This window comes from Arvicanthis niloticus, chromosome X (genome assembly GCF_011762505.2).
Source record: "Arvicanthis niloticus isolate mArvNil1 chromosome X, mArvNil1.pat.X, whole genome shotgun sequence".
NCBI lineage: Eukaryota > Metazoa > Chordata > Mammalia > Rodentia > Muridae > Arvicanthis > Arvicanthis niloticus.
Genome location: NC_047679.1, coordinates 102,268,182 through 102,292,580, shown reverse-complemented (window position 1 = coordinate 102,292,580; position 24,399 = coordinate 102,268,182). Strand labels below are relative to the sequence as shown.

At 37.1% G+C, this 24,399-nt stretch overlaps 1 protein-coding gene across 5 annotated transcripts in view; it reads right to left on the bottom strand.

Moving 5' to 3' along the window:
• Positions 1-24,399, bottom strand: part of Gria3 (glutamate ionotropic receptor AMPA type subunit 3) — a 259,149-nt gene that overhangs the window by 167,564 nt on the left and 67,186 nt on the right. For all 5 annotated transcript variants that reach the window (XR_004604537.2, XM_076918780.1, XM_034485108.2 and 2 more), the window contains one exon: positions 17,277-17,516. Coding sequence is in view for 4 of the 5 variants with exons in the window: in XM_076918780.1 (XP_076774895.1) it covers positions 17,277-17,516 (240 nt within the window). In the remaining variant the exon portion in view is untranslated. The remainder of the gene's footprint in view (positions 1-17,276; positions 17,517-24,399) is intronic.

Genomic DNA, 24,399 nt, shown 5'->3' with positions numbered 1-24,399 from the left:
ATTGAGCACATTTTCTTTTATCAGATACTCTGCTAATCATGCTCATAGAATCTTATTTAGTTTTTTAGCAGCTCAATGAAGTAGATACTAATAAACATTGCAGTTTTACGGATACACAAAGGGGTTTGTAGCTCAATTTCATAGTGCTGACTGATGCCACCATGAAAACTGAATTGTAAGATTTGTCTTAGAGAAGAAACTAAAGGAAGCTATTTTCAGACTCCTTATCTTGTCTTTGCATTAAGAAAAGATGGCTAGTAGACTATAGATTTCTGAAAATCTGCTTAGTAGGAATAATCAAGGCATAATGGTGATCACTTGCAATCCTAGTTCTCAGGAGGCTGAGGCAGGAGGATTATGAATAGAAAATGACCTTGACCTGCAGAGCAAGAACCCAGTCTCAGACAAACAGAATAAAATAAATACAAGTGAGAGAAGGCTTTAGAACTTTGACGGCTATTAATGAAGGTAGGCAATAGCACATCTTTGTATTTGTTCACTTTTAAGACCAAAAATAATCCACTTTTTATCTCCTACAAAATGATCTACATGTTCTCTAATATCTGTTCTTTGCATTCTAATTATATCTCCCCTCAGGTTAATACAGCCAGATGACTGGGTCCATTCAGCTGTTTGGCAATGACCTTATGATTTGGTCTCTAGTCATAGGGAGAATCTGGAAGGGAATTTGGAACTACATTCTAATTTAGTTCCTCCTAATTTCCCTTAATTGATTAATTTTTTTTTGAGACAGAATTTCTCTGTGTAACAGCCCAGAGTGTCTTGGAATGCTTTTTGTAAACTAGGCTAGCCTTAAACTCATATAAATATGCTTGCCTATGGAGTTGAGTGCTGGGATTAAAGGTTTGTAACACCACACCTGGCTATCCTTCTAATTTCTAATATGCAGAAAATATAAAGCAAATGAATACAAGGTTGCAAACTGAGCTTTGTTTCCCATTTCTAGGGTTTATTATGTACTATAGTCTAGGAAGATTTAAAAATATGTCAGAAATCTTCAACCCAAAATTTGTCCTACCTACAAGATGCGCAAGGATAAACATAGAGCAGAGATTGAGGGAACAGCCAACCAATGACTGGCCCAATTTGAGCCAATCCCTGAAACTATTAATGATACTTTGCTATGCTTGCAAACAGGAGCCTATCATAATTGTCTCCTGAGAGGCTTTATCCAGCTGTTGATGGAAACAGATGGAGAGACCCACAGCCAAACATCATGTGGTACATTTTATGAAAGTGTGTGTGTGTGTGTGTGTGTGTGTGTGTGTGTGTGTGTGTGTGGTGGTGGTGGGGATAGAATTGACCAATCCAGAGGGGTCAAGGACACCATAAGAAGACTTACAAAGTCAACTAGCCTGGGCCCATGGGAGCTCACAGAGACTGAACTACCAACCAAAGAGCATGCAGGGGCTGGACCCCTACACATTCATAGCAGATGTGCAGCTTGGTCTTCGTGCAGGTCCCCTAACAATTGGAGCTGTCTCTGACTCTATTGCCTGATATTGGATGTCATTCCCCTACCTGGACTGCCTGGTTGGCCTCAGTGGGAGAGGATGCACTTAGTCCTGCAGCAACTAGATGTCTGAGGGTGGGGTGGTACCCAAGGGGGTCTACCCTTTCTCTGAGGAGAAGGGGAAAGGGTTATGGCAGGAGGGACTTATAAGGGTAGGAGTGGGAGAAGAGGAGATTCAGGGGTCCATGATAGTGATGTAAAGTGAATAATTAAATATAAAAAGTATGTCAGAAAAGACACACTGAGCTGTGTCAGCTTAGTTAAGAAGGAATACATATGTATATTTTGGATGATGTCAGTGACTTTAGTACTTTGTAAAGAAGTTATCTGCTTAGGTTAAGTTACCTTTAGGCATTTCTATTGGATATAAATGAAGAGAATGCTATTTCTACTCTTAAATAAATGCTATTATTCTCCTAAATATATGTTAAGTAAACCCTCAAAAAAGCTTTAGTCCAAGCTTTTCTAACCACATTATTTTTTAATCAATAGATTTACAATTAGTCATATGAGGAACAGATGGAAAGTTGTCTATGAAACCAGGACAATAGGAAGAAAACAAGTCCTACTTCCTAATCCCAGTCTAGCAATCCCCCAAACAGGACTTCTTTTTTTCCTTTGGGCCTGAGGGTCTCTGCGCTTACAGAAATGTCATGTCTGAGCTCATAGTCCATTAGTCATTTCTGCCATTTTCTGTGTGTTTCCAACCTCTTTTCTTGGGAACAGGTTGTTATTCTGGTAAGAGTAGAACCAAAATTAGCACACTAAAAGTATAGGCATCATGGCACTATGGTCCAAGACCAGGGCAACATCACTTGCCTGTGGCCCTGTTAAGAGCTTCATTACAATGACTAACAGTTATAGATGCTTTGTGCCAGGAATTGACCTAAGTACATTTTATACGTGGAATCAGTGTTATCAATCCTATGAGTTAGGGACAATTATGACATCCATTTTGAAGGTGAGTAAGCCCACATGCAATGTATAGCCTAGTGCCTGTGGCTTTTCTTGGTAGGTACAATGTGGCCTGAGATGTTTACTATAGGAGTTTCTTGTTTGGTAATGATTTGTAGATTTTGTCCTATTTGATGCATTATCTTGTTGACTTGCTAATCAACAGAAGAAATGGGCAGAACTGTTGGATTACCAGTGTCGGTGAATGCATGAAGAACACGGAAAGGTGTGTTAACGCTTTCAATTTGATTGGGTAGAAAAAAACAGGATTGTGATTCTGGGAACACAAAACACACTCTAACCACTCATCTGCAGAGCAGTTATTTTAGCTTAGAGAATGGTCTGCTTATACTTAGCATTTGATTTTAGCTTATATCATGTCATTCTCCTTTATTTCTATGAAACATGGCACTATATATAATAACTATATATTGCATATATATAACTGTCATTATGCAGATAAAATACTTGAAACAAGATCAAAAGGCTCAGTGTGATAGATCTGGGGCTAGCCTTTAGATTTTTCAAAAGAATAATACTTTTTAAGTAGAATTACAGATTAAGAGACTCATAAACATGATAAAATTTGGAGCCAATTCACTTATTAGAATCCCAAACTTCAGACTTAAGATTTTTCAAGGCCTTTCCAGCTTAATGGGTCTAATAAAAATTTTAATGTTACTATTTTGTTCTGTGCTAGGTGGATAAAAAGTTACTTAATCAAGTTGTAGTTCCTTCTTTTGAAAATTTCCAGTTTGTCGATAAATCATGACACCTTTGTGCTATTGAAAGGCATCAAAAAAATAAAAGAATGGCTAGCCTTAGCAAATAGTACTGTCCTATTTCCCTCCATGATCTGTGTCCAGTGAAAACAAGTAATACTTCTTCAGATTTTCAAGAGGAACATGTTCCTATTGAGAGCTTTCCAAGAAAGAAAGCAACCTGATTAATCTTTGGGAGCCTTGGCTCAGCCTTTCAGGAGCATGAAGTGCATCTGTGAAATATGTCGGTCCTTTGCTTGTGGGAACCTGGAAATTTTACAGTTGATTTGAATTTTTTAGGTAGTAGAATGTCTTATATAAAATCTGTTCTGCAAAAATTATCAAGCTTACAAGTGTTTATTGCTCATTATCTTTGTTCCTTATTTGTATTCCTTCGTCAATATGCTTTCAGGTAAAGTACTGCCCAGCATTTCTTTGTTCTTTTTTTCTTTTGATGTTTTGTTACTACCTAATTTTTGTGTCTACCTCTCCTAATTATGGTTTCATAGATCATGGTTTTGTATTCTATATAGTCCTGTTACTCAATCAAGATGGTATTTCCATACATGAGAAATTCATAATCAAGGAGACATCCTAAAAAATTCCTTTCACTGGAATATCTTCTTTCCATAGTCAGGAAAGTCCAACAGTGCTGGAATCCAAAGGGAGTATGTGTTTTTACAAGACACTCTTTTATTCTGACAGAAGTGCCCTTTGGATTATCATGTTTTGGCTTGCCTCTTGCATGGATAACCAAGAATGGACTATATTGGCTCTCACATTACTCTTTTGTGTTTGTAGCATTACTTACACAAGCATGTTAAAGTAATTTTCCTTTTTTAGTTTCATAGTTACATCTGTGGAGATTAATATCATTTTACTCCCATCTTCAGAGAATTCATGTAGTTTGCAGGAAATAGTAAAACAACTACATCCTAGCCCTTCAGAGTCCTCAAAAATTAATGGCTTTGTATTGGCTGAGGCTCAGGAACCATGCAGAATTTTGAAAATCTGTCTGTTACCTAGAACTTCTAATATTGCCAGCATTATAATATCTGTGTTGCTTCTCAGTTAGTGTAGGAATGTGGTATATTTAGTATGGAGGTTGGTTCACAGGAAGACTCAAAATCATGTTTAGGTTAGTATGTATATACAGGAGGTACACAATTATCTAATGCATGATCCAAGAACATGTTCTATTCAAACTGTAGGGTAAGCACATGTCCATGTCCTTCATTATGTCTCCAAAGCCTATGTAATTCTGCATCTTGTTTTTAGCTAAGGTCATTTCACTCCCTCATTCATTTGCTTAATAGTAACAATCAATCAGTATGATTTACTCAGCAGTTAATATAGTGCTTGAAGAGCTGAACAAGACACCAATTCCATCCTTAATAAGTTGGTACTATTGTTCAAAAGATAAGTATGTAAACAAATATATACTACTAATATTATTAATAATAACTTTTTATGTTTAATGCTGTGCTAGAAGTATAGGCAAATAACTAGGAGGGCAGAGGTGAATAAGCAGGGACGACTGTTTGAGCAGGACTTTGAAGGATAAGATATTTTCTAGATTTTTGTGTCCATGCACGCATATGTGTGTGTGTGTGTGAGTGTGTGTGTGTGTTGGAGGGAAACTGAGTGAGAAATATAAATTACAGAAAGTAAATGCCACATGCAAGAGACTAAAAGCCATAAAGGGTGTCTTCCATGTGGCATAATGAAACATTCACAATTATAGAGTAGTAGTGTAGAGAAATTCATGGTGGTTGAATGTGAAGGATACTAGTGGAACATTCAAAGATGAGGTTTCAAGGCTGTGGAAATGACTCAGTAATTAAGAGCATTCATTCTTTCAGAGGACACAGGTTGAGCATCAATACTCACATGGTAGCCCACAATCATCCATACTCTAGTTCAAAGGGATCTGACATCCTTAGACACTAGGCATATAGTACACATATATACATGTAACTACAACATCCAAATGCCTAAAATAAACCTAAAAGATTCAAAGATAAAATTTCTGAAAAAAGTACATGGAACAGAAGGGTTTTCTAAAAGAAGTCTAGATAGAGCATCAAGGTAAATGTTTAAGGGGAAATTAAATGAGATCCAGAATTGGGAATGGGTCACAGCCCCTGTAAAATTCAGATGAAATTTTAACTCTTCTGCCTAGTGAGGTATTTGAATCTTTGAGAAATGATATATTCAAGTAACAAAGTTTCTTTACCTTTTATTATCGAAATTCTTGTATAATTTTTACTAAGAGATGTTTCTTTCATATACAGAAAGCATAGACATTGAAAATGACTGTGGGACCATGTTTTAAGATGCTCAAGGGTGCTGGAAGAACAGGCCTGGCATGACAGGCAGGCCACTGTTGAAAAACTCAGCCAGTATTGTTAGAAGAAAAAATATTACAACTGCTCTATGGTATAGAAGTTTACTGGGAAAGAGTTTGAGATCTAATAGGATTTCCCATTCTATCAACTAGGCATTGTTTCCTCTTCTTCCTTGTCTTAACAGACATGGGAAGGCTCAAGGAAGATCACTAAGAGATGGCCAAAGAGAAACATTTGAATGCCTTGAGTAGTCTTTGGCTAGTTAAATGAGTCAGTGTAGATAGGTATTTTCATATTCAACCCCCAGGAAGAGTAGTCATTTGAAAAGGTGTGCTATAATAGCTTCCAGAATTTTATAACACTTAATATTTGTGCTAGATTCTATTGATTAACTTATCTGGGATGTCTTTCTAAACTGTGAGTTTATTAGAAACAGGCACCCTGTTTCATTCACTTATATAACCCTGTACTGATGGAAAATTTTTAATTGCCAAATGAGAGAATTCATCCTTCATTCTACTGATGTAGAAACTTGGGGCTCGAAAGGCCATGCAACTTGAGTTTAATATTTTGAGACAGAGATGGGCTTTGAACCATAGTTCCGGTTTGATGATTTGTTCTCTCCATGCCTCTAACTGGACCACTCATCCTTTATAACAGGGTGTTCTTGGTGTGTGACGACAAAGATTTTTGTCCTTAATTAAACTCTTGTCAGACTCCTCTAAGCCCTCTACTGGAGGAGGTCTCAAGCTTGGCCTACCAGAACTTGAGCATAACTCGGACATATTTTCCAACAATTCAAGGCCACATTCCTATGGTGATCATAGCTCATTCTAAAATGTCTGTCTGAGAAATTTAAGGCTGAAAACAGATGCCTATGTGGCTCAGTCTCTATTGGATAGTAGGAGGATATTCAGCAGGCACAACTTAACAAAACTATATGAGTTTCCCATGAACCAAGCTTTCTAGTTATTTGTACCTTTCACTTACATGATGATTGAGGACAGCTATTCAGATACTCCTGTTTACTCTCTTTTTTTCTCTAAAGTACCCAGGAACTTTTGTAAAAATTGAAGATGACTTCAGTTTATGCTGAATTCTTTCCTTATTGCAATACGATGTTACTGACTAAAATCTGCTAAAGTGTCGGGTGTCCAGCTGTGTTTATATTTGACAGTGGTTAGAAACCCTGATTATGTGAGAGGAGACAGAATGTTCCTGGATACCATGCATCTATTTCTGAGCCTTCCCTTTCCTTTGTACAGCCTAGATGAGTGCTATACTCCTAACTTGAAATCTTAGGGGTTACAGTGCCAGCATTGCACGTGACTGAGTGCCTATGAGAATGTAAATATGGGCTCAAAAAACAATCTACTTAGTTTTTGAATTAAGTTTTTGACATCCTTAGTTCAAAAACCCCTCCAAATCTCTCTCTTGTTCTTAATACCTCACTGTAGGTCTGTTATTTGTGAAATAATGCAAACCTTTATTTGGGGGAGGGGAAGCTATTTATATTTTCAGTCTAACCTACCACTTGGTATAATGAGTTCCATATGCTTCTCCCATTTTCTACCTTCTGTGAGAAGTAGAGCTACCTTTATTTGTCCTAAGCTCACCTCTATATGCTGTATGTCGGTAAGACACTCAGCACACAAACACATGATTTAGTAGGGAAAAATGACCCGACTATTAATTGTTGTCTTTGTTTACAAGCATATTAAAAATTCAAATGAAAGAGAGCCAGAGTAATGCAATTGAAAGCAAACACACTGTCGCTTAATTACCCCAAGGAGAAGGATGTAAATCCTTAACAAAACGGAGGCTTGTTGATGCAAGAACCGGTGGAAATGAACTGCAGGCCTACTATGAAATCAGTGCCTAGCCAAGTGCTGCCTGCCTGCAGTGAAGTTGAAACACCTTCTAAAAGTTCAATGTGGCCAGGAACATAACCTGTCAGCCTTCTTGCCAGACATGATCTTAATTAGCCTCTCTACTACTGCTGAGAAAGCCTGCTGAGGCAGTTAGCACCAGAGAATTCATCAGATCGTTTGTGGAGTCGACAAAGCAGGACAGCAGCCGACACTGGCAACTTATTGATTGGAACGGATCCCCGAAAATGAGGAAATAGTCTTTATTTGCGTTCCTTCTTCTTTCTTGAATGAAGGTGCTCCACAGAGAATTTGCAGAATGGACAAGCTCTGCTCCTAGACCCCTCCCTCATTCCTTGGCATTTCATATTCTGTCTTGCTTTTGTAAAAAAAAAAGATTCAATTGAGGCGTCCTATGCAGCCATGGTGCTACCAAACAATGTGTTTGACTGATAGACAAGGGGAGAGAGCTCTGTGGATTTTGCTGTAAATTGAACTTTTGCTAGAGCATTAGTGGAGAAAATGGAATTTTGCCAGTATTGCCCTCCCGTTCTTTGTTTACTGCCTATTTTCAACAGCTCTGTAATTGTTTTCCATTTTGTAAAAGGCACAGTGCTCTTTTAAAATTTTTTTTATTGTACATCTTGTCCTGATCTCTTATTTTGGAGAGCATTGAACGCCATGTTGTTTTGGTTCTAGAGGCCTGGTTGTCCTTAACAATGAAGGTAAGTCATTGCTAGGTGAAGCAGTTCCATTGAGGGCTAAGAAACAGCTTCTTTCATGAAGCCTTCCCTGATAGCTCTAGTGTGCCCATGAGGAACTCTCTTTTCTTTGTTCTCCCTTGGGGCTTGAAGTCTATTCCACACAATATGGCTCTTGCCTTGTGCTAGTTCATACTTGTTTCATGTGCATTACTCTTAACCCATCTCTTTGGCCATGGTGGAAACTATTCATAGTTAAAGACTAGTGGCTATTGAACACTGTTGTTAATGCCAACTTAGATACAATGAAGCTCTTAATTAATAGTATACTGGTTCATAGCTGGTCTCTTGAAGAGTTCCATCAACCAGTCCATTGACTCAATACTGTCTTCCTACAATAAACATTTTGTAGCAGATACTTCCATGCTGGAGAGGAGGATGCTGTCTTTGTACATTAAAGAAGGTTTAATAGTATTCCTTGGCTTTTCCTTACTACTAAAATGTGTCTATATATTGTCATATGTCCCCTGAGGAACCAAAATTTATTTCTCACTCCAATGAGGGGTAAAGTTTTGAAACTATAATAAAGTCACAAGAACTAAAATCAATTGGACATGTTATTTTGTTCAGTTTGATACTAAAGACTTCATATACACTGTATTCTGTGATTCATATACTTTACCCTCACTTGAATTGACGTCTTTAGGGCTCCAAGAGATGAATCTCAAAGTCACAGTTGCAGGATCACTACACAATCTGTCTCCTTCTCCACAGTCAGTCAAGTTCAAACCCAGAAATAGTAGCAAATTTGCAGCTAGCCCCTAATACTGTGAAGAACATTCATTTATTAAGAACTAGATATTCAGCTCATTGAGGGTTAATTCCTCAAGGAACCTAATGAAAGCAATGGAAGGTCAGATCCAAAGAGCAACTCTGCCAGCTGTCATCTTCTTCCCCCAAAGATGCAAATACAGTTCTAAACATCATGGTGGTGGTGGCTGTGAGACAAAAAGATTTATTTCTTTTGCTGCAATATTGATATTCTGGGCAGAAAACAAAATTCTAACCTACTGAAGAAACTCTTACCCTAAATCCTGTCTTGCGTTTGCAAGACAGTTCAGTTGGTCACAAGAAGACAGAGGAAAAGAAAGCAAGTAGGGCAGTATAGACTTCTCTTTCTAAGAGGGAGGGGATGCTCAAAGCACATCTTATGACAGGAGTACTATCTTTGCATGTGAAGGACAACCCAAGAGAGAAAATTTGACGTTTTGGTTTAATGTGTCTTTGGAGACGAATGTTCCTCTGGCTGTGAAATCAATTCAACCTCAAATTCACTGCGATCAAGGAGTTAACACTATATTAAAATTAGTCATGTCATTTGATGGAAAAAAATATTCTACTTATGGAAATACCTTTATAGGAAAACTGCCTTTCTGAGTCTGAGCTGGAAATATTACAGTAAACAGGATCTAATCACAGCAAAGCCTTTTTTCAGCTTTGCATGACAGCTGTAAAATATGACAGTATTTATTAATAGTTGCTGCACTCTAATCTGCAGCATTGGAGAGCTACCGAAAAAATATGTTAAGCTACTAAGAGAACAATTTCCACAGTAACTAATATCCAGCTTTTGAAAGGATACTTTAATGTCTTATGATTTTTTTTTATTCTTCCCCTACTGATAGTCCAACCCCAGAAATGAAGGAGCTACTAAGCTAATAACCTCTGTGGAGAGGAAGTGTTTAAATGATAATTTATTTCAAGAGCTGACAACAAATTGCTCGGCACTTTCTCTTTTTATGCCCCAAAGCAGTCAAGGATGTGCAAATCGAAGTATTAAAAATATGACAGCTTCAGTATTTTCATTTTCAATGAAACCCTCATTATAGACATATGCAGTCTTTTATTCACAATCCAGTCCAAATATTCATTCACTAGTATTATCATATAGGCTCTCAAGATGCTCTCATAGTTGAAGACTGATCACAATAGATTAAGCAGGCTGCAGAAACTACCAACTGTCTTAGGTCCTGTCAACCCTGATTACTGCTGCTCAAACAGGGGAATTTAGTATCTGTCTCTCACAGGCTAATGTACTCTCCGGGCCTTCCTAATTTATTCAAATATAAAAAAGTAACTTGAATTTCAATAAAAACTCTCTTGACTTAACTTTTCCCAGAAGGCAAATGGACATGACTAGAATTGGAGCCATCTGTCACCTTCATGTATCCTTTCATTAGATCATGGAGTTGGTGAGAAAATGATAAGACAAAGTAAAACAAAACAAAGGAACAAGATTTGTTTTGATGGAGGCACCTGCTACTCACAGTACTTGGATGGAAATATAATCTTTGGTATAATCCACCATTGGTCATTCCTTGCTTTTGACACAAGCAGGCCTATAGCTCCTTAGCAGTATGAACGTTTTGATTTTTGTTTTTCTGAGCTCCAGAAACTATCCTAGCCACAGAGAGGGATGTGTGAGTTCCCTTTGCTTTAGATGCAGGCCTCACCACAGCTGTTCATTCCAAATCTGCATTCTGCCTGCATCAACAACATTGTCCTTTCTCTGCTTCCACCACTTTGACTCATCTGCCCTTTAACTTGGGTCTTTGGCCATCCGTTTATGTTGATTCTTGTACCAAAAAATATTGTATTTATTTGTGATCACTGTGACACAAGAAATAAATTGAGAACTGGATTGCATCTACACAGATATAACTGAAGTATGCAGGGTCTAAGTACACTGTCCTTTGAAGAATTGCTACAGGAAAAATGAAGGAAAGGAATATCTGCTGCCTTTAAATATTTAGACAATGGGAAGCAGTATGCAAGCTCGAGCAAAGCATATAGTCTGTGGAATGTGGCAGACCTAGGGTGATATGAGACTGTTTCTTTTTGACTTTGGTGTAAAAGTCTAAGAACCATCATTTGAACTTTTTGCCTTGGTTCCATCAGGTGTAGAGGTATATAAATGTTACCATGATGAAATGTGATAATCTATAAACTCAAGACCTAGTGTATATGTTAAATACTTAAGAACTAGCAGCCACTCTCACTTTTAAAATATGATACACCCCAGCATGAGTGCACAGGCCTGGAATCTCAGCTACTGAAGAGGATGGGAGCAGGATTGAAAGTTCAGGGTCTACCTTAGCTGCTGCAGAGAGAATTGAAAACCAGCCTGTATAACTTAATGTGACCTTTTCTAAACAAAAAGTTTTGGAGGTATCTGCACAGACCTAAGTGGTAGAAGCTTGCCTAGCACCCATTCTCATTCTCTTGCACTGTATGCATATATATGTATTATGTGTATATGTGTAAATGTGTATATGTGTATATGTGTGTATGTGTATGTGGAAGAAGAAGAAGAAGAAGAAGAAGGAGAAGGAGAAGGAGAAGGAGATGTAGAAGGAGATGGAGAATTAGAAGGAGAAGATTAAGAAAAGAAGAATAAGAAGAAGAAGAAGAAGAATAAGATGAAGAAGAAGAAGAAGAAGATGAAGAAGAAGAAGAAGAAGAAGAAACAAAGATATGGAAGAGAAGATAAAAAATAGTAAAAACAAAGGTTTTGAGCCTTTTTGATAAAAGAGCCTTATGAAGTTAAGACATGTAAACAGCATGGATGTCATCATGTAGAAAGGTGTGAGAACAGGAAGCCTCTGCTCATCTCAGGAGAATTAAACTCCAGCCAATCAGGAAGCATTCATAATCCTCCTAGGAAAGGCCTCTCTCTCTCTCCTGTCTTGGGGGATCTCCTTACTCCTTAAGACCTCGAGGACCTGCTAAAAATTCTCCAACATCTTAGCTGTCTGAGAACCTCTATTTTTTTTCCCTCATGGTCGATGCTGAAATGAACACAAATGTCATCAGTACAAATGTCAACAGTTGCTTTTATTTTTTTTCTACAGTAGGATTGTCAATTCGTCAAAGTCAGAAACCAACTGTGCTTCTTTTAAATAACACAAGTGAGCTAGAGCAACCTAATGCTAGAGAAAGCACAACAGTTCCATGTTGACCAACAGAATTATTTCTATAGCTTTCTCGGTTTCTACCACAACCTTTAAAAGAAGATAACAATGTCTCTTAAAGGCCAATGACTTTCAGAGAATTACTTGGGAACTGGGTAGGGAGTTTCAGATTCAGAATGGGAGACAGCAGGAGTTTATTGATTGCTGGAAAGAAGGTTGGCACTAGCTGTCTCAAAGGAGACCCAGACTATTATTATCTAAGCCCACAGTCACAGCTGGGCCAGGTTCTTTCATCTCCATGGGTTCTGCTCATTGAAGCCAAGGAGAAGCTTCATGGCTTCATGTACTCAAGAGAGCCTGGCTTCAATTCTCAGGTATGTCAGTATTGTGGAGGAGATTTTGTTCCTATTTAGAACACTTTTACACGCCCCCCCCATTTGTGTTGTAACCAAAAGAGGTGGCCATTTTCTTGGAATGGTATAGAATCTTCTGTGCAGAGGAATCTGTGTATGTAAGCCACCTCCCAAATTGGATCCCTGGTACCTGAGAGCTCAAAATTAAAGTTGACTTATAAAAGTAGAGAATAGAATGGTGGTTACCTTTCTATTGTGGTTGACTTATAAAAGTAGAGACTAGAATAGAGATTGAGGAGAAAATGATGGATAGAAGTTGGTCAATGGATACACAGTTATAATTAGAAAGAAGAAATGGGCTTTAGTATTCTGTTGCCCAGAAACATGAGTATTGTTAACAGCATTCTGCATGCTTCAAAAAGTAACCACAAGGGAATTTTGTGAGTGTGTTTTCTATAAAGAAATGATAAATAGATGATATGACCTATATGCTAATTACCCTGATTTTGATCACTACGCAATGTATACATGTATCAAAATATCACATTATATCTCATGAATATGTATAACTAGTGTGTGCCAATTAAAGGTGATAATAATAAAAAGAAAACCATTTTTGGATTAAGGTTCTATTTCTATAGAAGTTCCTTGCCTGAATAGAAATTTCTTTTCTCCTGGATACACGAAGTCATTAGTAACCATATAAATTGGCATGAATAAATTGGTGAGCTGAGGTGTTGTTATTAGCAGAGAAAGACTATTAATCAACAGAAACAAAATGCTGGACATGAAGATTTGTGAAGGTGTGGAGGAAGGGTAGGCAGAGATGTGGTTTTATTCCCAATAGGGAGGGCAGGCATAGAGACGTACTGTGAGAAGGACTAGGTAAACAAGTAACAGAGAAGTCGATAAAAGGAAAGGTTATAGAGGGGGTAGGTAACACAGTTAGTCAACCTCATATTTTCCTAAGCACTGACCTTTTATGTATGTAGAACCAAATGCATATTTTCTAATTTTGATATTAATGAAGCAAGGTGTCATTTTATTAACTAAGTGAAACAGTGACTTGCAAATCCTGAATCAGACCTTTGTCTGTAGAGCAGAGTCAGTATATTCCACCAATTTATTCAGTGTTTGATAATGCCAGAGAAAATTGACCATGTTTGTGCAACATAGCTTTTAAATGACCTCTGAAGCTTAATCCATACTTTGGCTTCTTATTCGTCCCTGGACCTAAACAGAACAGTTACAATATTGTGTATTTAGCTTCTTTGAAAGTAATTATCAAGGTTCCCTTCTATCTCTCTTCATCTTCCACATTTAATATAATTTAAAATATTTTACAATTATATCTGATCTTATAATATCTTTTCAGCATTTTATTACTGAAGCAAGGGATGATCACTGATGAAAAAAAGCAAATACTATAGATACTCTACTGTGTAATTTAAAGAATGTTTTATTATCATCACATTGGAGATAAGGGTTTGGGGTGCTTTATATCAGATCAAATGAAATAACAATAGGGGGCATTATGTGAAGCACCAGGTGAATGGTGTGGACAAAATGGGTTTCTGGGTGTTTAGAAATGGGCAATATTTATGCTCTTCAAATCTGGTTTGGTTAAAAGCATCACCATCAGACTTTTCTCTACCTCCAGCCTTGATCAAGCTGTTATCTTTCTGACCTGCAGGACCACAGTGGCTCTTTTTCTTTGTTGATTTTCCTTAGTTCACCATTCTATTAATTATAGAAGCTTAAATCAGGTCATTTGACCCCTCTGCTTATAATCTTTTAATGCCTTCCCACTTTAGAATCTACTCTCCTTACCATGGTTTCTAGTTGTATTCCATGGCTAAAATACAGCTCTCTTCTTATCTCTGTGTCCTTCCGACTATAGCCATCCTCTAACCATCTTCCTCTCTACTGACTAATCATTACCCACACTGGTCTTTCATTAATTTCTACACGTTATTTGCACTGACTGTTTCCACATTAGGCTGTATCCTTCAATTCTTTTAGTTCCAGATTATAATGCCCCTCCTCAATAAGGCTCTCACTTGGCATCCTTTACAAATTAGGTGTAATCATAATAATCTTTGTTTATTTCATAGTGCATTATCTAAATGTACAATTATAATTCATCATTTACTTGATTTTCTTTGTCTCTCTTATTAGAAAGCAGTCTTTTAAAATTATTTATTTATTTAATATATAAGTGCTCTGCTGCATATACATCCACAGGTCAGAAGAGGGCCGCAGATCCCCTTATAGATAGTTATAAGCCACCACATGGTTGCTGGCAATTAAACTGAAGACCTCTGGAAGATCAGCCAGTATTCTTAACCACTGAGCCATCTCACTAGCCCATAGAAAGTAATCTTTCTGACAGTAGGAATCTTATAAGGTTGCATAGGGAGAAAAGGATGGTTAGTTGGATGAAGAATAAGGATACTGAATCTTAAAGAACAGACTGTATTTCTTTCCCATGTGGGCAATAGAAAGTTCTTAAAAATTTGTGATACTTTCTGGAACAATGTTTAGAGAAGACTTTTCAAAATAAAAATTAATGTTAAAGTTTCTGTAATGAAGTTCTCAAAAATAGATTAGTCCTTCCTGTTAAGTAGCTACAGAGGAGAGAATCAGGAAGGTTTCTTCTGGCTGCCGGACCATATAGTTGCCCATATTACTTAATGAGATAAGAAGCAGACATAAGAGATAAGAAGCCTTCTTGTTCACAGTAGAGATCTAATGAGCAGAGATGGTTCTTATATGGTGATGAGTGAATGCATGTATTGAGTCTTCTTTTGAATGAATGGAGTTATAGCATTAAACAAAATAATCTTTAATTTTAACAAAGTTTCAGGAGAAAAGCTGCTGATTTCAACCTTCAGTTCAGAAAACTAAATTACAATGCTCCATATTGCACTATATTCAATATGTGGAAATGAGCTAATTCATTCTCTGTGTTTCGAACCAAAGAAAATTCCTTGAGTAAATTGTAAATTAGAAATTTTAAATAATATTTAAACAAGGTTGCTTTGCTTGAACACACAGAGCTCCTTTCTTACATTGTCCTTTGTCCATGTTCTTTTAAAAATATATTTATATATAATTTTTTAGTAATGGAACTATAATATAATTACATTACTTTTTCGCTTTCTTTCTCTCCCTCCAGCTTCTCTCATGCATTCGTTGTTGTCTCTCAAATTCAGTCTCTTTCTTTAATTGTTGTTACACATATGAAAATATTCCTAGCTGCATGAATATAACCTACTCAGTCAATATAATATTGTATATATGGTCTCAGTGCTGACTCCTTGATATTGGATTACCCATGGTGGGAGTCTTCTTTGCAGAAGTCTAATTTTCCCATTTTTAGAGTTCTCCAATTGCATATAGATCTTTATTTAAAGTTGAGACTTCATGGTATTCCCCATTTCACTGTCCTCAAAAAATCATACCATGGAGACTCACTTTCTCTAAGAAGTTGTCTCTGAAAACTCTGCATTTCTGGAATGCTACGTTTTTACAATCTTTAAAGCATCCACAAGTTAGCATAGCATTTAATTCAACATTGTTCTGGGTTGTTCATGAATTGTTGTATAAATAGCATTTTTTTGTTCACCCCTATTGGAACTATATTTTATATGAATCTGTCTCAGAGGTAGAATACACCACAAAGGGTAGATAGCAGCTTGTAGAATCTCTAGATTAACTCACTGGTGATATGCAAGTTACGATTAGTTCCAAGATACGAAGTTTCTTGTTTCTTTTTAAAAAATCACAGAGGAATGGAATTCTGCATAAAATAGGGTTCACTTTAGGTGAGGAGACCAAGGTCAAGAGAGCCTTATTGATTTGGTCAAGATCAAAAAGCTAGCTAGTATCAGATCTTGAATTAGAACACTCAGATCCTGATTCTGATTGGTGAAATTCAATCCCCTTTGCTGGTATGTATCTTAGACACACACTGATTTATGTGTTCCCTGATATGATCTGGTGCTGTAGCTAAATAAGAGGAATGTGAAGAAAACCAAGGATTCCCAGAGAGAAATGAACCTTTCAAATTATGTTGATAAGAAAGAGCTTTTCTGTAGGTATGACCAGTACCAGGAAGACAGACCCATCCTCTATTTCTTCCTTCCCTGAATCTGAAGCCCTGGAGTCAGAGAGCCATCCTAATTTAGTCTCCAGGCAAGTGACTGATATAAGAACAGAGTTTGATGGAACGTCATGATGATAAGGTCCTTCAGTTTCATTGAGAAAAATCTCATAGACAGCTGGACTTGTGGAGTATATTTAGTTGGGTTATGATGCATAAATTTCAACAAATTAATTAATATATGTGAAAAGACAACATTAATCTTACAAGATTCATTTTCTAAGTTTCCAGATTGAACTTTCATTGCTATGTGTCATAGTAGGTCACATATGTACACACATGAAAATTTTTATTTTTTTAGATAAAAAACTTTATTTGATTGTATTCTATGTTTAGTGTATTTTAGATCAAATAAAGTTTTTCTGGTCATGCTCTTTTGCAAAAATAATTTTTAGGGATTTACTCCAAGTCACTTTTTTAGTGGGGACATACGCATATTATTTCGAAAATTAGGTTCTGAAATTTCTGTTGATATATTTTTGTGTTTAATTTATATTAAGTACTAAAAACAAATTTAAAATAGAGTTAGATTTTATCTATTGGAAGAGATGCATGCATGACAAAGTGTGAAAATCATAATCACATGACTACCAATAAAAAAAAGTAGATGTCTCTTCTTACCTCGTTCTGTGTCATAGAGGTACACAAACTTCTCCCATTTGTAATAACCCAGAAGACTCAGAATGGCACCCTTCAAGGCTGGGCGCATCTGGATGACAAACTGCACATCTGCATCAGTGGGAAAGCTAGGGGTGACAAAAGATGTGTGCAGGGCGCCACAGAAGGAGGTCAGGGTGTTCATTGACATCTGGTCATAGAATCCAAAGATAGCATACACCCCTCTGGAAAACTGGGAGCAGACTGCAATGAGAAAGAAAGGAACACATTTCAATAGGTCAGTTGTCCCCTGCAGCAGCTTGTAAGGTTAGAAAGCCAATACATAATTAATCTCTGAATTAGCCATGTCAAAAAGCAAGCAAGCAAGGAAGCAAACAAACAAACAAGAGCAACAAAGAAACAAGAAATCAAGACTCTAGAAAAAGATAGAATCCTACCATAGTCTTGTTGCCCAGCAGGAAAATAATTAAGAATGGGAAATCTTCATTGGCCATAGTTGCATATTATCTATGTTTACAGTGGCCAAGAAACTGAGGAAAAGACAAGGTGACAGTTGTCTTATCTTGTACAAGTGTCCCTGCTCACCTCTAAGGCACTTCTAAGGCTCTTATCTTCCCACAACAGTTACCTAGTGATCCCTTAGTATGGCTATGCCATCACCAAGGCAAACTTGTCTTCCCACACCTTCCGTTCTTTTCCTCCTAAGTCAATGCAGTGGATGCAGAATGAGTCAGACTAACTGCTAATGTTTCTACCTGGAAGCATGTTATTCTTGCTATTATCAAAGAGTGCTACACCCACAGTTGTATTATAACAAAGACCCTTCATGTAGACTGCTAATTTATAGGATTTCAGATTGTTGGCAGGCTGTGGGAATGGCTGACCTTTCAGTGGCCATTGAACCATAGGAAGCCGTTGGTTACTTCCTGTGCCCAGGTGTAATTGGCCAAGTTCTATTTTGATCCTATTCCATTTATCTAGTTGACTCATTAGCCTACATAGAGACATTTCATGGCCCTCTCATCACTGTTGTCAGTTTTCCTTCATTTCAAAGTGGGCCATGCCACTGCCTCATCTCTCTTCTGGTCCAGAGGAGCTTAAAAAATGTGAACCAATTTCAATATTAGCTTCAGTAGAACATAATTAGCAAAGCAAATCAGCTACAACAACACTGTGTGGTGCATTCCCAAACCAAGTGGAAATGATCTTTCGATTATCTGCACCAGTGCCTCCTTCCATTCATGCGAAGCAGACATTAATGGGCATAATGCAATGTGATTTAAGAGGTCCTGCATGGTCTCCCGTATCTGCTATGAAACCATAGATTCCGGTGTTAGGCTCATTTCTTTAGTTTTATGGCATTAGAATAAAACCCTGTGACTTGGAAGAGAGGGATGAAGTAGAATCTTTAAAACCATTATCATGGTAAGACAAATGAATGTGTCCAATTAGTTGTTGAGATGAGGCAGAAGGATACGTGTGGTGATGGGAGTGAGTGGATCAGAGAAAAGAACTCTAGAACCTAGGACCCACCCCTGAGAAGACAAACAGTAAAGTCACTACATGAGAAAAGAAAAACATGAAAAGTAGCAGGAAGGCACGTAGAGACCAATCTAATTCATTATAAGAAAGTGAGTTCTTGATATCTCCACTATGTTGTTTTCCATACATGCTATTTAAATCTATGTTGATTAGGGTCATTCACTGAGTAACCTAATCACCCATTAGCTTGAGAGAGGCATTTCAAAGATTATCATTTACTGTATCATCTCCAATACCATCTCCAGCATAAAAGACCACAGCCTTTGATTTCAAGAATTATAAGTGGCCTTTAAGCATATAGACAGGAAAGCTCTTTATATTAATTAAAGAATGTCAGCAAGTTGATGAAAGATGAGAGTCACAGGGAGAACTTAGAAACAAACAAACCAAAAAAAAAAAAAAAAAAAAACCCTTTGGTTAGTATGAATGGAGATACTAAGCAAAAAATCCATTTTAAGATTAATCATGTAAATGGAGAGCTTGTGATATCAGGTCAAATACTGAACAATACTGATGAAAAGTAGACAGCAGTAAAAGCTAAAGTAAGTGAAGTAAAAGTTATTTAAAATAACAGGAATCAATAATAGTGACAAACAGTATTTAGCTAAGCATGGTGTTAAGTAGTATAAAACTATTATCTCATTTAATTTCTCCATGGACCTCATAAAGTATTGATACCTTTACTATTTAATTGCTATTTTGGACACCAAATATGTTTCAGTTACTAAGTAGTGAAATGAACACTCTAAAACCTGTAGTCCTTGCAGCCTAAATCCAACAGTGTCATTAGTAAGTATCTGCTTGTATGAGATAGGATTTTAATTTTTAGCAAATAAAGATAGATATCCAACTAAATTTGTATTTCATACACATAATAAATTAGTTTTAACATATGCATGTTTCAAATTCATACAGTAAAACTTATTTGTGGTTTATCTGAAATTCAGGTTCAACTGAACATCCTTATTTTACTTTAAAATTCAAGAAAGAAGCTGTCCCCATTAATGGTCATGGAACCAAAAGGCTTGAACAAGTGATCATGGTCCTTCAACCAAAATGATTCAGGGGATAACATAGTTCTCAGTTCCATCACAAGTAGTAATCACAAAAGAAAGACCCAGGTGCCCTGCATAAAACAGGCTTTGAAGAGATGCAGCATGTTTTCAGCATGGAGAACCCCATTCTGACTAATTTGTTTTTGTCAAATAAGTGAAAAGAAATTATAGTGATGAGATTCTGGCTAATAGAAAAGTGTTGTGTTTCTCTTATATCTATTATTTTGAGACTTGGGAGTCGTTTATGGAGCTTTCATAGTTCATTAAATTTGCTTATTTATTTAGAGTACAATAAAGACACAGAAGCTCATCACTCAATCCAAAAACTGTAACATAACTAATAACTTTTTAGTTGTATGTTTCTCTTCTATTTCACTTGTTGGGCCAACCTTTCTCCATTCCAAAAGCCTCACACATGATGGTGCAGATCAACAAGTATTAAGCAAACATCATCATCCCATGGTTTATTATCTTCATATAAAACAAAAGTCCACCAAATACTGACACTTGTAAAGGATTTTTTGTTCCATCCACAGCTATAAGTGTAGGTAGCATAACAGAGGGCCCAGAGACCAGATGATCAGTGAGGAGAACTGGCACAAGAGGATAGGTTTAGTGGCTTCACTGCGACACAGTGGACCTTAGCAAGGCCTCTCAGAGCAGATTCTTACAATCATTTTTGGTTGCAGAGAATACAGTTGAATGTAATACTGAACTTTCTCATAGAATAATCTGTTTCACACACACAATGTATATGTGTGTACACAACAATATTAATACTAGTATAATTTATATATAATATATAACATCAATATTAAGAATAAAATGTCATAAAATTGAAAGGGATTTGGAAGGGGAGAGAGAAGGGTAGAAATGATGCAAGTACCCTCGAACAAAATTTTCAAAAGTTTAACTGCACAGAAAGTTTGGTTTTACATTCATAGAGTGAGTTGTGAGGAACCTAATGAACTTTTTCTTTATTTTGTTGCCTTTCAAAGCATAGTATTTGGTGTTGGAAACCATCAAAATGAAGACTTTAAAGATAAGAATCTCACCATGTATCCCTGACTGTAGACCAAGTTAACCTCAAGTTCTCATAGATCTGTCTGCCTCTTGCATCTCAAGCACCGGCATTAAAGACATAAATCATCAGCCCTGCTTGAAATGAAATTTTATTGAAAAAGTCTAATACCTATATAGAAAGATAAATATATAAAAGAGAACATTTGAGCTCACGTGTTTGAACAGATTTCTACTGGTCTGATACTATATATCATAAAGAAACTACAATATAAAAAAAGTGTCTTGTACAAGGTCATAAAATGAATTATGAACCGGGCTCTTAGGAATGCTTTCTCAGCATTTCCTCAATATCCCTATTCTGGAGCTATCTAGGGCAGTGTGGATTAGGATTTGCCTAGCAACATACCTTCAATTTTTAATTCTCAGCCAAAGGCATATAGACAGATCTCAGCTACCTTCCATAGCTCCTTCCAAATCCCAGAACCAACAAGAGCCAATGGCAGGTTGGTGACAGTTCTGATACTGGTGATTTTTGAAGGAATATCTGTTTCCTTTGTTGAACCTTAGTGTACTACACCCACTTCTTTTACATTTTAGATGACTGTTTTTGGTAAAAGACTGATGAAAGAAATATTTGTCTTGGCAATCTTCTAAAGTCATAAGAGAAAAGGGCACTGTCTTTTAAGGCACGCAGATTTTGGTTCCAGTTCCTGGCTGCATGATTTAATATAGATTAGTTAATACCTGTGAGCCTTGGGTTGGACCATTGTTATATATGTAAGTTCGGAAGTTAGACTATTAAGATGGGAAGAGCCATCCTAACTATGGGTGGCACCATTCCATGGGTTGTTTTCCTCGATTGAATAAAAAGGAGAAAGTAAAAAGAGCACCAGCATTCATCTCTCTGTTTCATGACTATGGATATAATGTTATCAGCCACCTCATGCTCCTGGCCCCCATGAATTCCCTACCATAGTGGATGTATCCTTGAATTGTGAGTTAAGACAAACTCCCCTTAAGTTGTTTTTGTCAGAAGTTTCTTCCCAGCAGTGAGGAAAGTAGCTAATAGAAGCCTAGACGTTGACATCTATCACTTGTTAAGTAAGTTACTTGCTACTTACTTCTGTGCCTCTGAGCTTGTTTATTTTTTTATAGAATCAAGATAGCAATAGTGCCTATGTCAGCACTGTTGTGAAAATTAAACTGGGCTACTTGATGGGAGGTGTCTAGTGTGGGAGTATAGAAAGATGCTCCATTGGCACTAGCTCTTTATTTACTCAACAATGTTTACTGAGTGTCTACTATATGTTAGATGGGCACTCTTAGAGGTAGGAGAAACTGTCCTCTTATATCTTATATGTTATTGACAGAAAAATCCAATAGATGATTTAACTAAGTAAAATATGAAGTATGTCAATTTCATATAGTCAGCTTTTATTCCCTTAGCATGCTTTGCTCCCCTTTAACTCCTTCGCATTATTTTCTACCCTTCCCAGCTGCTGTTACTCTCAGTCTCACATTGCATCTCTAGGTAGCACAGCTTGTCTTTTATCTGTCTGATCCATTTCTTCTCTGCTTTCCCCATTGTCATTCCTTGATCATCACGGGTTACAAAAGGAATCCTGGTGATTTGGCTCAAGAAGGAACCATTGTCCTCTGCCTCTAACTCTTCCTAAAATACTATCTCTGGCCTGTGGCTTCTGAACCTTTATGATACGAAATAGCTTGGTTGTCTTTCTCTAAGGAATGCCTGTGTCCACCTCTTCCCTAGTAGAAAATCCAAATCCTTCTGATTGAGGATGTTGTTTCTGATTGCACCCTGTTTTCCTAGGAACTATGTTGTATTTCTCCAGCTGTGCTCCCTTCAGTGGTGAGTGACAAGCAAAGCTGGACCCAGCTGTCACACTTTTATTTATAGTCCCCCAAATCTGAATGCTTGGGACAGGTACTGCTAATGTAGAACATAGCATCTAATTACACCACCCATAGTCCAAAAGGCATAATTAAAAATGTCAAACAACTCAATTATTCCAAAGATCCAAATAACAATATTGTGGACCATTTACAGAACACTTTTTATACCCCTTTGAATCAAGCAGAAAAAAGGAAACTGAAGCTGCTTGCTGATTTAACATGGGAAGCAAGCATGAAGCAGAACAATATAGCTATGAAGGAACTGATCCAGATGGATCACGAGAAGCTTCTTTATATAATACCAGAGTATATTGAATTCCAGTAGATCAATGAAACAGAGCACTGGAAGAGACTTGAAGAGATCATATAGACTAGTAATTTTTAAAATTGTTACATTAGCCCACAGTAGATTTCTAGTCTGGTGAAAGGAGTGTGTGTGTGTGTGTGTGTGTGTATACATAATGCTTGGGTGAGGTCAATCACACGAATGTGCACACACACAGAGACAGAGAGACAGAGACAGAGAGACAGAGAGACAGAGACAGAGAGACAGAGAGAAAGAGAAAGAGATACTCATTTTGCTCATTGGTCCATTGGCAAGTCACATGCAGGGCAGATCCTTACATAAACAGGAATTAAGATGCCTATACTTTACCTCAACAGTTAGAACAAAACAGAAAAAAATAATTAGATAATAATATTATGTTGATTATGATTAAACCACAAAGGTCCAAATAATACACTATCCCCCTAGAACATGAGGAGAACACACACTGAAGGTGAGTAGGAGACAGATACTCCAAGTGCTTTCTTGCACAGGGTATACTTTTCTCCATATTATTTCTACCTCCCAGCATTGCATATAGAGTCATATTTCTTCTGAGAAGATGATGTTGATAATTAGAACAATGTGTACCACAGAGAAGATTGTACCTCTACCTATAATCATCTTTTTCTTCTATGTGGTAGGCAAAGCTGTACTCTCTCCAAACATGCCCATATCGTAATTCCACAAATCTGTGGGTGAGATTAAATGTTAGAGGGAAATTAAAGCTATAGGCGGAATTAAAGTTTTTGATCACCTGATCTTAAAACAGGTTGTTCTGGATCATCTGTATGGCCCGATGAAATCCATCATGGAAGACAGAGGCACAGAGGGTACATACTAGAGTGATAAGACTTAACTGTCCTTTGCAAGCTTTGGGATCAGAAAGAGTTCATGGTCCAAGGAATGTGAAGGCCCTCTAAATGTCAGAAAAGATATTCTAATGAGTTCCTTTACAGGGCACCTGGATCACAATGCAGTCCTGCTAACACCTCAATTTTAATATGACAAGAACTATATTACACTTCTGACCTCCAGACCTGGACAATAATAAATGTATGTTGTTTTAGAACTGTGAGTTGGACTACTGGTTTTTTGGTAGTAAATATTAAAATAATATGCTAAACAGTGAAATTAGTCTGGTAACTCTGTGGATCAATCCTCTCAGCATGAAGGGAGCTCACTGTTTTACCTGGGCAAGACCTCTGATTGAGCCTACTTTTACCTTTTGGGTCTTTCAAGTGCCACACAATACATATCACTTTAA